Consider the following 21257-nt stretch of genomic DNA (forward strand, 5'->3'; position numbering starts at 1 on the left):
TAAATTAAAAACAAATCAGGGGATTCCTGGGTGGAGCAGCAGTTTAGCGCCTGCCTTTGGCCCAGGGCGCGATCCTGGAGACCCGGGATCAAATCCCATGTCGGGCTCCCAGTGCATGGAGCCTGCTTCTCCCTCTGCCTGTGTCTCTGCCTCTCTCTCTCTCTCTCTGTGTGACTATCATAAATAAATTTAAAAAAATTTTTTTAAGTTAATTAATTAATTAAAAATAAATCAGCCACTGAGCAGATAAGAAATATAATACTGCAATAAATAAAGTTCATATACTTCACTCAGAAGAACCTATTTACTCTGATTTTACATTTAGAATTTATTCCTACATTAGATACAGTTCCTACAGGTGTATTATCTCGGATCCTAGGAAAGGAGAGAAGCAAATTTAAAAGCTGGGGTCATCTACACTCAGGCTCATTATCAAGGCATGCTGACAGCACCCAGAAGCATCAGCTAAGAGCCAGAGATGGGAAAAGAAAAATTATTTTTAAAGAACTCAAAACATAGCGCAGAATGGAACCTTGAGCTTAGGAACAAAACCACCACCACTGAAGAACATCAGAGTATTTACACATGTGTGTGCACAATGCAATGGATAAATCCCTTGTCACTGGACCCATGTTCTGGGTAACTGCCAGCCATTCAGTCTCTTCTGAGCTCAGCCTCACCTGCAAAATCAAGATAATCTTGCCACCAGACAGAACTGCCATAAAGAGCTGAAAAAACAATTTATGTGATAGTATCTGCAAAACGTAACACAATATACCATATGTAACACTAGGACAATACATTTAAATACATTTCCATTTAATAAGCTAAATAAAAAAACAGCACTTCTCTTAATAGCAAAAAAATCAAGTTACATGATACCACTGATCCCCCCCAGCAAAATGCCAGGGTTTTTCTTTTAACTAGTAACAAGAAAAAGAGAGCTTTAAAGCAAAAGAAAGATTTTAGCTGCCCTTTGGAAACCAGATAGGTTATAAGCATTTCTTCTAACAGAAAAGACATTTCAAAATGAGAAAAGGCAAAGTATTTTTTTAATGAATACCCATACCTAAAAATATAACATGAAATACAATATTCATTACAGTTATATTATAGAAGAATATTTTCCGAACTGTAGGTCATAATCACTAGTGGAGAAAGAAGTCAACTCCAGCAATTTTTAAGGAAGTAGGATAGAAAATATTAGAGTGTCTTGCATTTAGCAAAGGTAAGTATTACATCACAGAATTTTGTTTTATTTAATATGTATTATTATCATATGAATACATACACAAGTAGGTTACACAGTAAATTTATTTCTTACATGGTATTGTAGTTAAAAAAAGTTTGAAAGTCACTGCTGTGAAACAGACAGATAGGCATATGCCATTCTCGATGGCAGCTAAGGTGTAAACAAGGAATTTAAAAGCAGCTAGTAAACAGAGTGACCAGAAGAAAATAAGGAAAGTAAAGAAATCTCAGCTGGACCAGGCTGAAGAGGGCAGTGTTTTTTAAAAAGTCATCAAGCAATCATCATTCATTCGGGGAATATAAAAAGTCATGAAAGGGATTATAGGGGAAAGGAGAGAAAATGAGTGAGAAATATCAGAGAGGGTGACAAAACATGAGAGACACCTAACTCTGGGAAACGAACAAGGAGTAGTGGAAGGGGAGGTGGGCGGGAGGATAGGGTGACTGGGTGATGGGCACTGAGGGGGGCACTTGACGGGATGAGCACTGGCCATTATACTATATGTTGGCAAATCAAACTCCAATAAAAAATATACCAAAAAAAGTCATCAAGCAGCAGCCCTTCAAGCAGGAAAAAGATAACAGCCTCTTTCTAGGAATAAAAAAAGCCAATATAGGAAAAAAAAACTCTACTAGAATTTAGGAAAATCTGCCCCATAAAAACCCTCTGACGGTAATCCTTAATTTTCTTATCTGTAAAGTGAGAGGACTAGACTAAAAGATACATTTTAAGATCCTACTCAACCTTAACATTCCCTGATTCTGGTAGAGTTTATAATAATTAAGCCTTGACCTGAGTACTTGTTTTGTTAACCTTCTGTGTTTAATAACTATAGTTTTATCTTTTAATTAAAAAAAATATATAACATCTTCCTAATAAATGATAGATTTTTATATATAAAAACCAAGGCAGCATAACTATTGCCACATATGAGCATCTTTCAATTTTCCATCTGAAAAGGTCTAGCTGGCTGGGTCACAATTACCCATCAGCAAGCATGCCACTATTCACCTGGAAGTAATTATGAAAAGCACATAGACCTGAAGGAGTTAAATAGCATCCATATAGCTTCCTTGGTACCATGGCCCATTTAAAAGTTTTTTAAAAATTACAGTAACGACTGAGGTATGTCTAATTACTAAACTCAACTATCATCAGTAATAAGTGTTTTATTCATTCATGAAACACACAGAGGCAGAGACACAGACAGAGGAAGAAGGAGGCTCCCTGAAGGGATGTCTGATGAGTAATAAGTGTTTTATACACTAAAAGATTAATATTCCTAAAATTCCCTTCTGTCTCCTTTCATAGTAGGATCAGCCATTTTAGCTTCATCACTTACTTTCAGGTAGTTACTAACTGCTTTCATAGTGTTTTCCCATCATTGCACCAATTTCCTCGCCTGGACTTGGCTGCTTGTCCCGTCTATATGCTCCCCGGCTGGCACCTCAGCCTGCCTGCTCCTTTCTACTGGTAAGCTCTTCCCTGGTCTGTGTCCACTTCCTCGTGCTTAAAGCCTGTATCTGCAAAAATGATGGTTGCAAGCTCTCAAACAGACACACAAGATGAAGTGAGTACCTAACAAAGAAGTTACCGTGACTGGGCATAGAGTACATATTGTATCATGAGGTGGTGTTCATAGAAAGATGTATATTTTACCATACAGATATCATATGTGGGGCTGCCCCTAAATCTGCTCTTCTAAGTAAAAGATCTTTATCTCTTTCAATCAAGGGATGAAAAATGAGAGCAGAGAAATGTCTAAAGCAGGACTAGATAGAAATACCATCAAAGGAATAAAAACAGATCAACAGACCAAGTTAATCAATCACTGACAACTACTTTGACTCTGAACATCTTTATAGAACAGTCCTGAGGGAAAACCCTAAAAAGTACTAAATCTTTACAAAAATACACACACACACACACACACACACACACCAGTATTTCATCATGCCATATGACTAGCAAAAACAAGAAGAGAACATAACACCTATTAACTGTTCTCTCTGCCAGTCCATAGAGCTCATTTCTTTCCTGTTCTGTAGACCCATATCTACTTTGGAAAACATGTACTTCCAAATCAAATCACTCTAACTGAAATGGATGGACACATGTCAATCCAAGTGACCAAAATGTAGACACAGAACAAACTAAAGTTTTGCTAAATTCACTTTTTACTAAACTTATCTTGTGCCAATTCTCACCAACTTTAAAATATATACAAAGTAAATTATCAGACATTAATTTCACCATGTACCATCCAAATAGCTGATTTTCAACCACAATCCTGAAAATGGTGTGATCCTGATTTGTAAAAACTCACTTTGGGCATTAAGCTATTTGACCCATATTACTACTGTTCAGTGAAAGACCTATGTATTTAAGGGCTGAATAAAACATGGGACCAGAAAACATACAGTAAAAATATGAGTAAGGAAGAAAGTACAAATCTCTATGAAATGAGTGCTTTAAAAATACACACTAAGGGGAAATTGGGTGAGTGAAGATCCATTTGTGCTTTAAGGTCCTGAAGTCAGCATTAAAGCTTTTAGAATCAACTATACAAAAAGCAACCACCATACAGAAATGAGAGGTTAAGACTGGGAATAAATAAACAGGAACCTGGGGAAAGGAAGAAACAAACATGACTGTGTTGATGATGTCAATATTGCTGCTATTTCACCACATACCATCTGAAAATTGAACAGACAATGCTGTCAGCTACAAAACCCACCTTACTGAAGGCTGAACCATGAGTGAGAAAATAAAACATAATGTCTGTGCAACTGGGATTTCTAAAAATATTATACTCTTACATAATAATTATTGTGTCTTAAATTTTGAAGTAGTGTTGGATTTTTCTTAATACACTGAAATATATGAAAAGTTTCTGCATAAAAATGCAAGAAAAGAGAAACTTACTGATACTAGTAGAAAGTATAATGGTAGGATAATTCAGAATAAAAGTATTTTTGAAAAATAAAATTACCACTTAGTATAAAATATATAAAACTGTCAATAAAAATAAAGGCAGAGGTAAACCTAAAAAAAAAAAAAAACATGGATTCTCATTCTAAAACTACAAACATTTTAACTTAAATAGCTATGATATTATATCAACATAAAAGAAAAATTAATAGACCAACAATAAACAAAAAAATATAGAAGGCACACACAAAATATATAGAACCAGGTTCAAAGATAACGTCCTACAATATAATAGGGCTGATGATTAACCTCCAAGTAAGTGCATCCCTTTCCCTCAATCAACTCACCCAACATTTTCTGCATCTTCATCACACTCAGCTTTATATTTGCAAGGTCCACACTTGGAGTGTTTTCTGTGAACTTCTGCCCCTGACCCTTCCTCTTCTGTTTAAAAAGAAAAATTAAATTTTCAACCAAAAGTTGGGTTCCTTTCCAGATAAGCTTCAGGTTTTCAGCAGCCATTATCTTATTTCTAGGGAAAATGTACCTGAGTTCTTGAAAACAATCACTTCCAAAATCTATCAATGCTTGTGCCCCAAAAATGTTGTAATACAGAGTACAACATATTCTATGAGGAAAACAAGTATTAGTGCTAGCAAAATAATCCCTTAACCTATGTATAGAGGTGCAATATAGGTTTTGATAATTAATTGCCTTTGTAAGAATTACCACATAAGCATTAAATAAGAGAGAAAATAAAACATGGATAATAAATTTGCTCCAGTGATTACCATATTGAAATATTTGCCTGTGTGATGCTGGTCAGCAAATAAATGATTAAATGCAATAGAGTATAACCACTTCTTCCTCACACATCAGTTTAATACCTGCCTTTCTTACTACATAACAAATTCCAGAATTAAAAAAAAATTATCTCCAAATCTGTAAGAGGAAAGGGGTCTCCCTACAAAAGACTTGCCTCTTTTTCTACTTTGTCACTTAGCACAGCCAGAAATATCCAGAATGCAGAAGTGTGTGGTCTCCTATCATCCACACAAAAACAAAACAAAACAAAAAACAAAACAAAAACAAAACTGCATACCACTAAGTCCCCAACTCATATCTGACATTAAAGGGCTTACACATTTGTGGTGGTCAACTAGAATGAATCCTAGCCTGACACTCTCAAACTGGGCAGGGAGATGTGTTCTGAGGCCAATTTAGGGATTCAGCTTACTCAAGGGATCTCTCATTCTGGTTTGGAAAAGATATTAAAAGGAAGACTCCATAAACCTAATATGCCTGTTTGGTAATATTTCTGAACTTTCCATTTTTAGTGTCTGTCTACACTTTAGGTAGATATCGTTCCCAAGTTCTCATGAACATTCCCAGATACCAGGAATCACAATTCTATGTATTTCTGAGGCTTCAGAAACATCAGGAAATTGTACAGTCACCACAAGCTCACTTAAGTTTATGTACTTATCTGCGCAAACCCCTTTGCCTTTCTAAACTCATACTCCCTAAAAAAAATTGTCCATGTACATCCTCAGAGCAAGACATCCAGTATTTACACTAAATAAACAAATCTTAAGGTCAACTTCCACTTCCCTAGTATAAAAACAATGACAATCTCCTTACTGAGTGGCTGACCACAGGGACTAGCCTACATGATCTCTCTTAAAATCTTTTCCAGCTCTAAGATCTAGAATTGATGGTCTGATCCTTCACATGTGATTCTGAAGCTTCTGCTTGAACATGTCCATTTAAATCATATTTGATTGTTGGAAAGCTTTAATTTTTTTTCCCCTGAAACTGTCATCACTGAACTTCTCAGGATGGTTCTTCCATTTCTCTAAAGTGACCCTTGAAGTGTCTTCTAACTCTGACATTTTAGGATTCTATGAAATGTGGAAATCTGAAGTAAGGTTTCAGGTAGTATTGGAAGGATCGTGACTGTAAATTTTCATTTGTTTAAATGTGAATTTAACAAGAGTAAGTTTTCTTTGAGTGTATGTATACCCACAGTAATTCCAGCATTATTTTGCATACAGTTGACAGTATTACAGCTTCATCAGACTTGAAATCATCATTCCTAATTCTGACCATTTAGAATAAACTCTTGTTAAATGCTATTACCAGTCATTACTTTTTTAAACAGAAGTAATTTATATATATACATATTTGTAAAATAAAATTAAGAACATAGATTCCACTATAGTTTTTCTGCTAGCCTTCTCTTTGCCGTGTACAAATCATTTCAGAGTTTTATAACCCTGCACCTTTTGAAAACTCCTTATGAGCAAAAATCTGTAAGCAAGGGGTTAGAGATTTACCAATACTTTGATCGAATCCAAAATCACTTGTGGGGATGATCCCCAAGGAGAAGGCACTTTTGTGCAATCTCAGTTTAATGGGAGGTACAACATTTCCACTTTGTGTGTCAACAAAACTTTAGTGAAAAATAACTGCATAAAACAAAGTGCCCTAGGGTTAGTGGACAGAGGGGTTGGGAGTGATGGCTAAGAGTTTCTTTCTGGAATAACAAAAATGTTCTAAAGTTGACTGTGGTGGTGAATGCATAACTCTGTGACTATACTAAAAGCCACTAAAAAAAAAATAAAAAATAAAAAATAAAAGCCACTAAATTGTACATTTTAAATGAGTGAACTGTAGGGTACGTGAATTTTACTCAATAAAGCTATTAAAAACAGAAAATGACAGAATACAAATATCCTTTAAAGGGGTACTTGAAACTCACCTCCTTCTCCAGATCCAGAGCCATTATCTGAGAAGAAAAACAAACAGTGAATAGAAATATTTTCACAAAAAAAGAAAGAAAGAAAGAAAGAAAGGAAAGAAAGAAAGAAAGAAAGAAAGAAAGAAAGAAAGAAAGAAAGAAAGAAAGAAAGAAATATTTTCACTGGGGGAAAACATTTTCATTGAAAATTTTATCTTACCCAACAGGAAAATTTCCTATCAAAAGTCAAACTGTGATGAGGTGCCTGGGTGGTCCAGTCAGTTGAGCATCTCATTCTTGGTTTTGGCTCAGGTCATGACCTCAGGGTTGTGAGATCAAGCCCAGCATTGGGCACCGCACTCATCAGGGAGTCTGCTCAAGACTCTCTCTCTCTCCCTCTACCTCCCTACCTCTATCCCCACCGCTCACCTTTTTTTAAAAAAATAAATCTTTTTTAAAAAATCAAACTGTAGGGGCAGCCCCAGTGGTGCAGTGGTTTAGCGCTGCCTGCAGCCCAGGGTGTGATCCTGGAGACCTGAGATCGAGTCCCACATCAGGTTCCCTGCATGGAGCCGGCTTCTCCCTCTGCCTGTGTCTCTGCCTCTCTCTCTCCTCTCTCTCTCTCTGTCACTCATGAATAAATAAATAAAATCATTTTTAAAAAAAGATACTTTGTGTTTCAAAAAAATCAAACTGTATCAGGACAGGGCATGATCCCAGGATCCAGGATCAGGTCCCACATGGGCTCCTTGCAGGAGCCTGCTTCTCCCTCTGCCTGTGTCTCTGCCTCTCTCTCTCTCTCTCTCTCTGTCACTCATGAATAAATAAATAAAATCTTTAATAAAAAAAAAGATACTTTGTGTTTAAAAAAAAATCAAACTGTATCGGGACAAGGCATGATCCCGGGATCCAGGATCAAGTCCCATATCAGGCTCCTTGCGGGGAGCCTGCTTCTCCCTCTGCCTGTGTCTTTGCCTCTCTCTGTGTCTCTCATGAATAAATAGATAAAATCTTAAAAGAAAATCAAACTGTGATAGTAATTCTCATGTAGCATTTTTCTCATTTTTTTGATCTAGAACTAAACTAAATTACTATTATCTACCTATTCCATGTCTTTCTCCAAATAAAAATTTCTTGGACATAAATTCATCTATACCTGATACAACTTTTGTAGCCCATTTAGGAAACATGCAGGTGCCTTGCACAGAGTAAAGGACAATAGATACTGTAAAGTAAATGGCTATATAAAAATAATTTTAATTAACTCACTTAAGAGGTAAAAAAAAATTTAATTTTGTTAAAGCTTGAGAGGAATAATGAATAAGCTACTTTTATTAGAAAGGGAGGAAAAGAGCTTTGGGTCTTGCTCCAAAAATCTTAATGAAATCTGTGGATAAATGCCAAAAGCCAAAAGGTAAGAAAAAGCCTAAAGGCTTAAAAGAACTTCAGAATTGAGGTTTTCATGTTACTGATAAAATTAGCTTTCTCTAGGAAACCTAGCCAGAATGACTCTGACCAGTGTAGGTGAGACACTCATTATTAACAAAATTAAAGAGGCTGCCTCAAAATTATCAGCAAGAAGTCAGCCTAAAATGTAATTAATATCAAGTATTTACCCTATCAATCCTAAAAAGGCCAACATATGGTGCAGAGCACGTTACAAAGGGAGTAAGGCTATAGTATCTCCAGCATGGTATAGAAAAAAAAGCAGAGACGGCAAGTGAAGAACCTGACACACTTTACCCAGCATTTTCAGGGGATAAGGGAGACACAGGCTCAGGAACTCACTCCGATATTTCAAATGGTTCCCCAGAGTGAGAGACAACACCTTTCACAATATCACTCCTTTCCCTTTAACATACTTCGGACAATAATCAAATCCCCAAAACATGGTAGAAACAGAAGGAACTAGAAGAATACATATTTTTTGTAATATCCACTATAAAATCTTCATAGGATTTTATAAAGTCTTAAATTGCACTCAGTTTTGATTGAGTCATAAATCATAAATCATGAGTCACAATCATAAATAATTACATCTGAGTAAGGAGGAAAAGAATGGAAGAGCAGAAAAAAACAAGAAAGAAAGGAACTCAATTTAAAATTGTTTTATGACCAAACTTTTCCTTCTATTCTATGTACATTGGCTGGGTACATATTATGTGCTAGGCAACATGATAAATTCCACAAATAAATTGATAAGTAAGAAAGTCCCAGTGCATGAGTTACTCACAATCTGTTTTCAACCCATGCCCAATTTTAATAAATATAATACCTCATACCTTCCTTTAGTGTCCTTTAAAATTCTAAAAAATAAATAAATAAATAAATATTGTGACTACTCTGATAAGATTGAGTTCTTCTTGTAGATTATATTTTCATTGCACACGTCTTCCCCCATCCATGCAACTCTATGCAACCCTGGGACTATGATATACCTCCCTCAGCAGGCAAATTGCCTTCCTGTTGAGAAGCAACTGCTCTGGCGGCAGGAGGCACACGTGTCAGATAAATGAGATACAGTATGATATATACAAAGAGATATGCACAAAGTGTGAACAAACTCTGCCAGGAGATACCACAGAAGAAAAAATTTCAGAGGAAAAAAGGCTAAACCTCAATCTTAAGGCAAAAGAAAGGAGTTTTCAAGTAAACAAAGGAGAATGTTATTTCTAGCACAGGGACCAGGACCAATAAAAAGAGCAAATGAGAGGAACAACACTGGCCCACCAAGCAACTAATGAGATTAATACAGCACCTCACAGTTTAACTCATTCAATCTTCATTTAACAATCCCAAGAGATGATATCCAATTTAATAATTTAAGTAACTAGGGCTCAGAGGGGCTAAGTGACTTGTCCAAGGTCATATAGTAAATAAGAGCTGGAGTTAACATCAAGTCTTTCAACCCCAGTGCAATGCTCTTTCCAATCTACCACCTTCTTCTATTGTTTAATGTTCACCGCCTATCAAAATACTTTGTGTCTTCAATACATGCTCCTCATAAGGGTATAAGGGATACATAATTAACTTGGGATTATAAAGAGGTCTATGTTCTTTTTTAGTTTCTAAACCAAGTCTGTGAAACACAAGGTACTTAGAGAAATATATAAGAATCACAACAAATGATAGTCTATTGGCCTAAGAACACAATCATTTCACCAAGCACCTAATTATTTGGTATAAGGAAAAGAATATGGCCTTTTTTTTTTTTTTTTTTTTTTTTTTTTAAGAATATGGCCTTGTCCAAAGATAGGTCTGGTCTTTGCCCTTAGCTTCTGGAAGGTAATCTATATCATACCTAATGGAAATGTCATGTTTAAGGAGGGTGCTGACCATATCAGATCTTAGGGTGAAGGCTGGCCACACTCAACAGTCCTAGAGTGAAGCCTGGGCACACCACAAGGACCAACCTTAGAGTGGGGAGCTCTCATTCACATGGTATTAGCGGACCTGGAGTTGGAGATCAACCACATGGACAATAGATCCCTCATGCTTATGTAATGGAGCCCCAGTAAAAATTCTGAACATGGGCACTGTAATATATAGGGAAAGAAATACAGGATATAAGAAGTGTCTACACCTTTACTACTAACCTTCATCCAGTAATTCTAATTATAATACTTCACCTATATCCCCATCCCCAAATACAAATGCAAGTAAGAAACTTACATCAGTGCCTTCCAAAATTAACTACTACAGATTCAGGAAGGAAAAGAGAAGGAAGGAAATGCAAAAAACTGGAGGAAGATAGGTGACAAGGATTGGCAGGCAGAATAGAAAAGATATAAAAAGAGACAAGCTTGGAAAGAGACACATCCTGAAATGCCACTAATGGCTTTCTACGGATATTCTCCACCCTTTCCCATGCCAAGAAAATAAAAATCAACAAAACAAATCCGGTATCATTTCCCACACCAAATCCTGTTCTAATATTCAAACCATAAGGCAAAAGATACGCAGCAAAGTCCCCACGAAAATGGCAGGAAACATTAACAATGTAAGAGAAGTAACGTAAAAAGCAACAACATGAAATGCAAACAAAGAAGAGCTCCCTCACTCCCCACACATCTGATCCACACAGCAGTTCTGAGAATACACCTCTGACTGGAAATTTCCTTTTAGAAATCATGGTGGAATCATTTCTAACATTTATTCAGAAAAATACCACACATACCAGAGTAGCATGGTCCTCTTGCTACTACTGTTATCTCTTTCTGGTGCTTACAAGCAGCCCTTCTGAGAAAGCATTCATTTTGATAAGTGTCCCCATTTGATCCACAGACAGGAATGTAATTTGTATGGCACTGCAAAAGAAACAAAAATAAATTCTCAAAACTAGGCATGAATATTAATAGCTTACTTCATATTCATGAATGTAATACCATAGTATTATGACATACTTCTACTACAGAATCATTTGTTCTTTTGTTTTTTTTTAAAGTATCACTTTATCACATCTCTTTTTCACATTTATAATGAAAATAACTATCAACTAACCATTAAAATGAGAATGAAAATCTCATGCTATCTACTTCATTTGCTTCCTATAAAAATCGAGACAGGTAAGAGGGAAATTCTTGGCAATGTCTGCAATAAGCTAAGACACACTATATAATGTCATTTTATTCTTTTTAAGATTTTATTTATTTATTTGACAGAGACAGAGCGCACAAAAGCAGGGGGAGCAGCAGGCAGAAGGAGAGGAAGAAGCAGAGCAGAGAGCCCAACATGGGGCTAGATGCCAGGACCCTGAGATCATGACCTAAGCTGAAGGCAGAGACTTAACCGACTGAGACACCCAGGTGCCCTATAATGTCATTTTATTATTAGCAAAATTCCTTTATTCAATACTTCTAGAATGCAAAGTCCCAAGGTAAACGCTATAGAAAACACACACACAAAAAACACACACTATCCATATGACTGTGGACTAGCATCATCACCATTTTCCCCACATGTAAAATGGTAATTATAATAAGCATCTACCTACTAAAGTTGTTGTGAGAATTAAATAAGCGAAATCCATCTTTAGCATTTATTTCTGGTCACAGTAAATTCTTAATACAGTCAGGAACTGTGCTGAATACAATAAATAAGAAAATAATAACAAGGTTGTGATGGTCAATTTTATGTGCCAACCTGACTAGGCCCCACGGTTCCCAAATTAAACATTATTCTGGATGTTCTATGAGGATGTTTCTGGATGAATTTTCATTTGAATCAATGGATTGAGTAAGCTCTCTCTCCAATGTTGATTGGATCATCCAATCCCTGAGAGCCTAAGTAGAACAAAAAAGCAGGGGAAAGGAGAACTGGGTCTCCCTTTCTGTTGATTTTGGACATGCATATTCTCCTGGTTCTGAGGCCTTCAGGCTTGGACTGGAACTAAACTACCAGTTTTCCTCAACCTCCAGCAAACAGACAGCAGATTATGAGATTTTTCAGCCTCCATAATCAAGCAAACCAATCCCTTATAATATAAACATGCTCCACTTACCCCTCATCCTGGGTGTGTGTGTGTGTGTGTGTGTGTATTTATTTATTTATTTCCTACTGGTTCTATTTCTCTGGAGAACCCTAATACAAAGATCTTATAAGAGGGCATGACACCTAGCAAGAGCAGATACTGATAAATTCAGGAAAAAAGACATAGTCCAGAGAACTCTAAGAGAAAATCAAAGAGGAAGAAAGAAAATAGGAGAAAAGTCATAAGAACTCCTCATTGTACATAACCCAAGATTATTGTTGTTTTTATTTTTCTTTTAAAGATTTATTGGAGGGACGCCTTGGTAGCTCAGAGGTTGAGCATCTGCCTTTGGCTCAGGGTGTAGTCCTGGTCTGGGGATCAAGTCCCACATCGGGCTCCTGCGAGGAGCCTGCTTCTCCCTCTGCCTGTGTCTCTGCCTCTGCCTGTGTCTCTCTCTCTCTCTCTCTCTCTCTCATGAATAAATAAAATCTTTAAAAAAATAAAATAAAATAAAGATTTATTGGAGACAGAGAGCACAAGTGGGAGGGGCAGGAGAGGGAGAGTCTTAAGCAAACTCCACGCTGACCACAGAACAAAACAAGGGGCTCAATCTCACAACCCTGAGATCATGACCAAGGCTGAAACCAAGAGTTGGATGCATAATCAACTACGCTACCCCCATAACCCAAGTTTTAATGGAAAGATGCAATTTTGATCGTTTTTACTGGTACAAAATAAAAGTAGCTCTGTTTATATAATGTGGTCAGATATAATAGCTCTTATTAGCAGACTGAAAAAAACAATTTTAGACTTTATTTAAAATTCTGTGATGTTAAAATGTGTTTAAATTATATGCCAGAAAGCTCATATTAACACTAAAAGCATGCTGAATCATAAGCAAGTTTTTTAAATGAATTGAAAAATACTGCCAAAACGCCCAGCAGAGAAGTGTTTAATGGACATATGAGGTGATTTTTCTTCAACTGGCAATAACCTAAGTCTAACTTGAATAGATTTATAAATTATAAGAAGGCAGAGTAGTCAAAGGAAGGTTCGTTCAGCAGCAGGATCAAATCATGCTGTAAGCCCTTAGGCAGTTTGCTCCTACAGGGCAAGCAACTTGTCTTCAAACATCTTTATATCCTCAGCATCTAGCACTGAGCACAAAGCAAGCACTGGATAAACGTCTAGTGACCTCAACTCCTAACTTTTATTTCTCTTTCTGGCTTTGCCACCATGTAAGAATGCAAGAAATCCAGACAGATCATGAGAGGATTTTCTAGCTGTCCAAATACATTAAACAGGTCAAAAAGGCTATTTCTTTATAATCTCAGAGTTGCAGGGAAAGACTTTCAATTAACGAAAAGCAGAACCATAAAGACAAAAATAAATATGATATGAAAATTTAAAACTTCTTTATATCAAAAATTATAAATAAAATGAAAATGACACTAATCTTTTTAACATTTTTATGATCTGTATAAACTAAAAAGGAACACTGTCAGGACGCCTGGGTGGCTCAGCAGTTGAACATCTGCCTTCGATCCAGGGCGTAATCCTGGAGTCCCACAATCGAGTCCCACATCGGGCTCCCTGCATGGAGCCTTACTTCTCCCTCTGCCTGTGTCTCTGCCCCTCTCTCTCTCTCTGTCTCTCATGAATAAATAAATAAAATCTATTAAAAGAAAAAACACACTCTCTAAGGTAAATACTATTGAGTGACCTAGTACTTGATTGAGAAATTAAAACACCTACAATTGACCCTTAAACAACATGAAGGTTGTTGTTAGGGATGACAAACCCCTGCACAGTCAAAAACCCATGCATAACTTTTGAGTCCCCAAAATCTTAACTACTAATAACCTGCTATTGACCAGAAGCCTTATCAGTAACATAAACAGTCAATTAACACACATTTGGTATGTTAGATGTGTTATGTATCATATTTTTACAATAAAGTAGGCTAAAGAAAAGAAAATGCTATTAAGAAATCATTTAAAAGAGAGAATACATTTACAGTACTGTAAAAAATCCATGTATAAGTGGACCCACACAGTTCTAGCCTGTGTTACTCAAGGGTCAACCATATATGCTTATATAACACACAATATTTCTAGAAGGAAATACAATTAACTTATGTTGCCTTTGAGAAGAGCAATCAGTAGTCTGGAGTGAAAGGAAGACATTTTTTCATTGTATTATATATCTTCTTATATAATGTTCAAGTTGTTTAATATGGACATTTGTTACTCTTTGAAAAACATAAAAACAGTACCTACATCATAGGTTCTCATGAGAGTTTATGAGTTATAGAGACTTTTATACATATATACATATATTTTTTTAAAGATTATTTATTCATGAGAGAGAGAGAGGCAGAGACACAGGCAGAGGGAGAAGCAAGCTCCTCATAGGGAGCCTGATGCAGGACTCGATCCTGGATCCTGGGATCACAACCTGAACCGAAGGCAGATGCCCAACTGCTGAGCCATCCAGGCGTCCCTGTACATATATATTTAGAACTGCTAATGGATATAATGCTCCTCATAAGCAACATGTAAGTACTCAAATAGTGTACTATATATAGTGTATGCACATATATACTCAAGTACATATGTTTACAAATCAAACAAGGGAAAAAGAAAATACTCCAAAAAATGGGCAAAGAATATGAAATACTGATTCATCAAATAAATGATCAATAAATATATAGCACTTTTTCAATTTCTCTAATAATCAAATGAAATTTTTTTAATTTTTTTTGTTTTACTGATTTACAGAACTTAAAAGGATTAACAAAATCCACTACCAAGAGGCCAAGGGGAAACAAGCAGTCAGATATGTTGCTATTGGTAAGAATGTTATCTGCACATGAGCATCCCATTGGCTCAACAATTGCACAGCAAGGAATTTAACCTAAAGAAATTTAAGACAGTTGGAAGAAGGAACAGCTTCAGTCTTCCCAATACATGGGTGACTAAAACACCAATAAGAAACCTACAATCTGGGATGCCTGGGTGGCTCAGTGGTTGAGCGTCTGCCTTCAGCTTAGGTCCCAGGATCAAGTCCAACATGGGACTCCCTGCAGTGAGCCTGCTTCTCCCTCTGCCTATGTCTCTGCCTCTCTCTGTGTGTCTTTCATGAATAAATAAAATCTTTAAAAAAAAAAAAAAAAGAAACATCTCTATGAATAAACAAAATCTTAAAAAAAAAAGAAACAAATCTTTCTGGATTAAAAATCTACAATCTTTCTGGATTAAAAACCAAAAGATAGAGTTCAGGGCAATCAGAGCCACCAAAAAGAGAGAAAAACTCAGAAAGGAGAGAGTCTGAAGAGACTCCAGATTCTGTTTATAAATTCAGATCAAATTTCTGGCTGACTCCCAAACCACTCATGGGGCTGACTCCAAGTAGCCCAGCTAAGGCTAAAAGTAATGAACTAATATTTGTGTTGCTTCCCACGACAGTTGAGTTCAGCCAACGTAACGGTTTCAAAAGTGACAATACTCTTCAGGGGAACCTAACAGAATTCAAACACCTTAAAATATCATTCACCATGTGTAGGATAAATTCAAAATTACTCTAATACAAAGAAAAAGGAAAACATAATCCATTCTCAAATGGGAAATCAACAGAGATGATCCCTCAAATGTCCTAGATGCTCAAATTAGGAAAGATTTAAAAGCAGAAATAGCATCTATGCTCAAGGAAAATATTCCTGTAATGAGTGAAAAGACAGGAAATCTCAAGAAATCAAAACAATAGGGTGCCTGGGTGGTGTAGTCAGTTGAGTGTCTGACTCTTGGTTTCAGCTCAGGTTATGATCCTATGGTCATGAGATCGAGCCCCACACACTGGGCTCCACACCAGGCATGGAGCCTGCTTAAGATTCTCTCTCTCTCTCTCTCTCTCTCTCTCTCTCTCTCCCTCTTCCTCAGCCCCTCCCAATCCCTCCTTCTCTCTCAAAAAAAAAAAAATCTGAAAATAAAAACTCATTGGATGGACTGAATGGAGAGGACAGAAGAAAGGATCAGGGAACCTGAAAACAGACCATAAGAAATTATCTAACGTGAAGAACAGAAAAAAAGTAAAAGTCCACAAGGGCTTATATACACTATGTACACCAATACCTTCTTTTAAGGAAAGAAAGCCACTTTAGTTGCTCTCCCTTTTAAGAGGATTTGGGGTGCAGGGAGGGAAGACAGACACAACACACGAGCCAAAACATTCATTGCATGAGTAGCCATGTAGGGATGGGCACAAGGTTGGCTAAAGCCATGTCAAAGGTGACTATTGTGAGTAAATAGTGGATTGCAAAGTCCCTTTTGACTAAGAAGAGCCTGTCTATCCTGACAATAGTGTAACTCCCTACTCTTCCTCTGACAGTTTATAGTTTTCAAAGAGATTTCATATGTAAGCTCTCTAATTTTGTTTTTCATTACAGTATCATAGAAAAGGATAGAAAACATGCCTTCTCTTTTCAAATGGATCATACAGGAACTTCCTGAGGTGATAGGGTTACTAGAAATACTGTCCTATGCTTTTATCCCTAATCTCTGTATCCTTTCCTTCCCTTAAAATCCAAAATGGTGGGTACAATTAGAATAAGATCATGAGTGGAAAAAATTCCAGTTTCTTCTTTGTTTCATCTCAAATCCTGAATCAGGGACCATCTCTCCTGAGCAATATTCTGAAGCCAGATTATAATTTAATCACTACAGTAAAAAGGAAGAATTGAATGTAACACATTTCCTTTCTTTTTAGCTTTTTTAAGAAACAGAATCACAACTTAAAAGAGCATCTTAAAAGCAAAGATGTTAGTTTGAGGTTCCCCTGTCTAATTTATCTCTAACCCTGACCTACCCTGAGGCACCAAGTCAGCCATATTCTTTGGCCTAAAAAGATGAGACAGCAGCAAATAAAAAAGGAAGGGAAGAGCATAACACACAAAGAACTTGAATCCCTCTGTTACATACACACTTGAAACTAATGTAACATTGTGGGTCAACTATACTTAAAAAATTTAATGAACAGGAAAAAGACTACAAAGAGAAGGAAAGGAGGGAAAATACAAACTTTTTGGAGGGAGAGGGAGAGAGAGAATTTCAGTCAGACTCCCTGCTAAGCATGCATGGATCCCATGTGGGGCTTGATCCCATGACCTGAACTGAAATCAAGAGATAGACATTCAACCAAATGAGCCACCTAGGTGCCCTCCCAAAAATGTCAACATTTTAAATAAGAAATTCATTTCCTTTCAGTGTAAATTAGAACTTACATTTGAATAGAACTTTAATTTTTTTCCAAAGCATCTTCACACCTATTTATTGCCAGTCTGTCCTCTTAACCCAAGGAAAGAAGTATGGAAGGTACAAATAATAGTACTTCATCTGACCACAAAAAAAACTCAGTAGACTGTGAACCCAACTTCTTTCCAGGGTTCTTTTTTAATTTGAAGAATGTAGAATAAAATATTAAAAATGTAAAATTTTTCAATACGTTTCCTCACCTGAAACTGACATGCACATTTCAAACCGTCCCCATCTTCTTTACAGACTCCTCCATATTTACATGACGATTCATCACAAACTCTTACATCAGACTCCCTCACATTTAATTCTGAAAAAGAAGGGGAAAAATGTTTCATATATGTACATATATAAAAGGAAAAAAAACTTAAAATGTGTTGATAACCTCACTCACAAGTATAATAATATGACATAACATACAAAAAGCAAGTCCCATAGGACACAAAATGTTCAAAATTCCCCCAAGGAGAATCTTGCAGAATAGTATGCCTAATAGTAACCCAAACTAAAATAAAACTCAAATTTTCAGGATTCCACAGAATTCTCAAAGGTAAATCTACAGAATTTTTCTACTTGGCCTGCCAAAAGCTTAAGACAGTCTTCTTACTATTGTCTTAATACCACAGATTATTTTTCTAATAGATTTTTTAAAAAATAATCTCTATATCCAACATGCGGCTGAAACTCATGACCCCCAGATCAAGAGCTGTGTGCTCTATGGCTGAGTCAGCCAGACACTCCCTTAGATTACTTTTCTAGTTACTTTTAAGGAGAACAAATAGGGATAACTGAAAGAAATTTTAATTCTTTTGCTACCCAAATAAATTTCAGATGATCATAATTCACTCTAGACAAACTAATTATAAAAGAATTTATAAAGTAAACTTGAATTTCACTCAATAGAGATACATATGGAACATTTATGTGCACAGAATTTAAAAGATTAAAAATCTTACTCTTAAAATTTTTAAATGACTAATTTAATTATACTCTACCAGGGGAAGCAGAGCCAATCAACAATACTAGCATACTGTGGTCATTTCGTTCCTGCTCCAAGACCATTGGTCCTGCTCTGGATCTATCAAATTAAGCTTTCTAGAATCACACAGAATTGTGGAAAACACCATAAAGCAATTTTTATATCCTCCCTATTGGGAATGAGAGATACAACAACAAACAATAAACAATAAAATGATAGCAACAATAGCAAACAAAAAACAAAAGATTGTTTAAAAAACTCAGCCCATTGCAGAGGTAAACAAATGAGACTGGGGACAGGAAGGCCTCAGTTGGCTTCTGACTCTGTCTGTCACCCAGTAGCTGAGGGACTCTAGGAAGAGCACAAGGTCTCCTGCAGCTGTGGCTCATGATGAGGTAGGTCTTGGCAAACAGATCTCAGAGAGCATTTCTCCAGCAGTCCCCCATCCCTGGTTATTTTCTAGTTCTAGATTTCAAAGGAGGACCCAGTGGACTGAGTCAAGAAAGTTCTGTATCTAGGGACACCTGCATGGCTCAGCGGTTGAGTGTCTGCCTTTGGCTGAGGTTGTGATCCTGGGTCCTGGCGCGAGGTCCCACATTAAGCTCTCAGCAGGGAGCCTGCTTCTCCCTCTGCCTATGTCTCTGCCTCTCCCTGTGCATCTCTCATGAATAAATTTTTTTAAAAATTAAAAAAAAAGAAGGTTCTGTATTTAATCACATCTGTCCTGGTGACATTTCATTGCCTCTCTTTGCCCCATTTGTTCTCACTGCTCTGCAACAGTGTCTTGGGTCTCCCACTCCTCCTAGCTGACCCTCAGAGGTACTGGCAGTCAAGTACCTAAATACCCAAGGGAGTTAAGTCAACATTACCTATCAGAAAAACCACTCTCAACCAAATACTATACCGCAACTAGGTGTAGAATACATCTATGTAACTACAGGTTACAAATTTTTTTCTTTTCCTTAAATGAAACTTACGGTTTTTGAAAAAAAAAAAAAAAGACATGAGCTGAAACTTAGCAGGAAACTATTAGAGCTATTTTGTTGTTCTCACTGTTTCACAAATTATTTCAGGCACAGATGATCATCCTTTTATTCTTTCATCTTGGCCATTTGGTTATGGAGGCTCTATGCTCTTGGTTTCCCATATCTCCCAATTTTTGCTTATCTCTCTTCCCCTTGATGATTTGCATTAGCACTTGAGGCTCAATCCTAGGTGTGGGATTTGCTTTTTTTTTTTTTTTTCTATCTACCTACATTCCTACTGGGAACTTGTACAAGGTCCAGTTCCAATTACTATCTAATATATGTACATCTTGAAACCTAAGGAAGATTAACTAAATATTAATAAAGAACTGCTCTGGGGAAGAGAATAAGAATGCATAATATCTTTGTTCAACTACAGGCTTAACCAGTTTTAGGGGCCACAGAAATAAAAATAATTGTACAACTCAAGAAATAAAATTTAGCACATTTTTCCTCCTTTTCTTTGTACCCTTAAAGTTCACAATGGGTTCCAATACAGTCAGACATATAAAATAAGAATAAGTAGCTTTTATTCTGTTTATGGGCCAAGATTATGCTCTGAGTTGCTCTGAGTTACTCTGACTTGCTACTCGGGCTTGAGATTCTTTGAGGTATTGTACCTATTGTATTTTAAAAGTATGATGGGATTGCAGTCTAGAACCTAAATCATCCCTGTCACTAAGATTCACACATCTCTGAAGACTGAGTTTATTCAAAGCATCTGTTTGCATGAGGTACTAAGAAACATTCTGGGACAATAATCATCCTTACTAAAGAGAGGCAGAAAAGCTTGGCCCAATAAACAAAGCTTGAATAGGAGGAGTGGTCCCATGCACAGGTTGGTGTCTATCACTTGGACTGCTCCTCTAGCCCAGCCCCAAGAGTTCATCATCAGAAGAGCTATAATGAGAAACTAAGTAACAGCTTTCACTAAAAGCTTTGAAACAGCAGATATGAAGAGTTCTGCTTTGATGTCCACACAAGATATAACAGCAGGGGAGAAAAGAGGATGATGGGATACTTCACCAGCCCCAGCATCAGCATTGTATGTAGCAGGACAGCACAAGGCCAAGGAGATAATCAGGCACAGAGATACACCTCTGCTATTTAGGGGCAGCAAACATGGCAGGAAGAAAAAGATGTGCTATGTGGTAGTGGCCAGAATACATTAGTGAGCCCACATGAAACAAACACCCTTTGGTGACTCCAAGAATAAACTTAGCGGGGAGTAATTTGGGGAGCTAGAGATCCTACATTAATAGGTAAAGGTAAAAGTCATGAAATTCTGATTGCATTGGTTATTAGTCATGTTTTATTTTATGCCTATCTTGTTAATAAATGCATGCTATTTTCATGTGTATGATGTGTTAAATGTGATTATTTAGTTGATCAGGAAACAATTATCTACTATGTATCTAACACTATGCTAAAAAAATTGGGACACAGAAAAATATATAACGGAGTCTACGATTCTTGCTAACATATGGAACAATTAGTGATGAATTCAATAAAGTCTAAAGGAGAAAATGCTGTTCTACAGGCTATGATTGC

The 21257-nt window shown here is 36.6% G+C and overlaps 1 protein-coding gene across 2 annotated transcripts in view; it reads right to left on the reverse strand.

The window, feature by feature from the left end:
• TMEFF1 (transmembrane protein with EGF like and two follistatin like domains 1) overlaps window positions 1-21257 on the reverse strand; it is an 80065-nt gene that overhangs the window by 39181 nt on the left and 19627 nt on the right. For both annotated transcript variants that reach the window (XM_072727847.1, XM_072727846.1), the window contains exons 2-5: window positions 17903-18012; window positions 11101-11230; window positions 6945-6971; window positions 4531-4627 (exon numbers count right to left, since the gene is read on the reverse strand). In XM_072727847.1, the coding sequence (XP_072583948.1) occupies window positions 4531-4627; window positions 6945-6971; window positions 11101-11230; window positions 17903-18012 (364 nt within the window). The remainder of the gene's footprint in view (window positions 1-4530; window positions 4628-6944; window positions 6972-11100; window positions 11231-17902; window positions 18013-21257) is intronic.

The sequence above is a fragment of the Vulpes vulpes genome, chromosome 12 (assembly GCF_048418805.1).
Source record: "Vulpes vulpes isolate BD-2025 chromosome 12, VulVul3, whole genome shotgun sequence".
NCBI classification, from domain to species: domain Eukaryota; kingdom Metazoa; phylum Chordata; class Mammalia; order Carnivora; family Canidae; genus Vulpes; species Vulpes vulpes.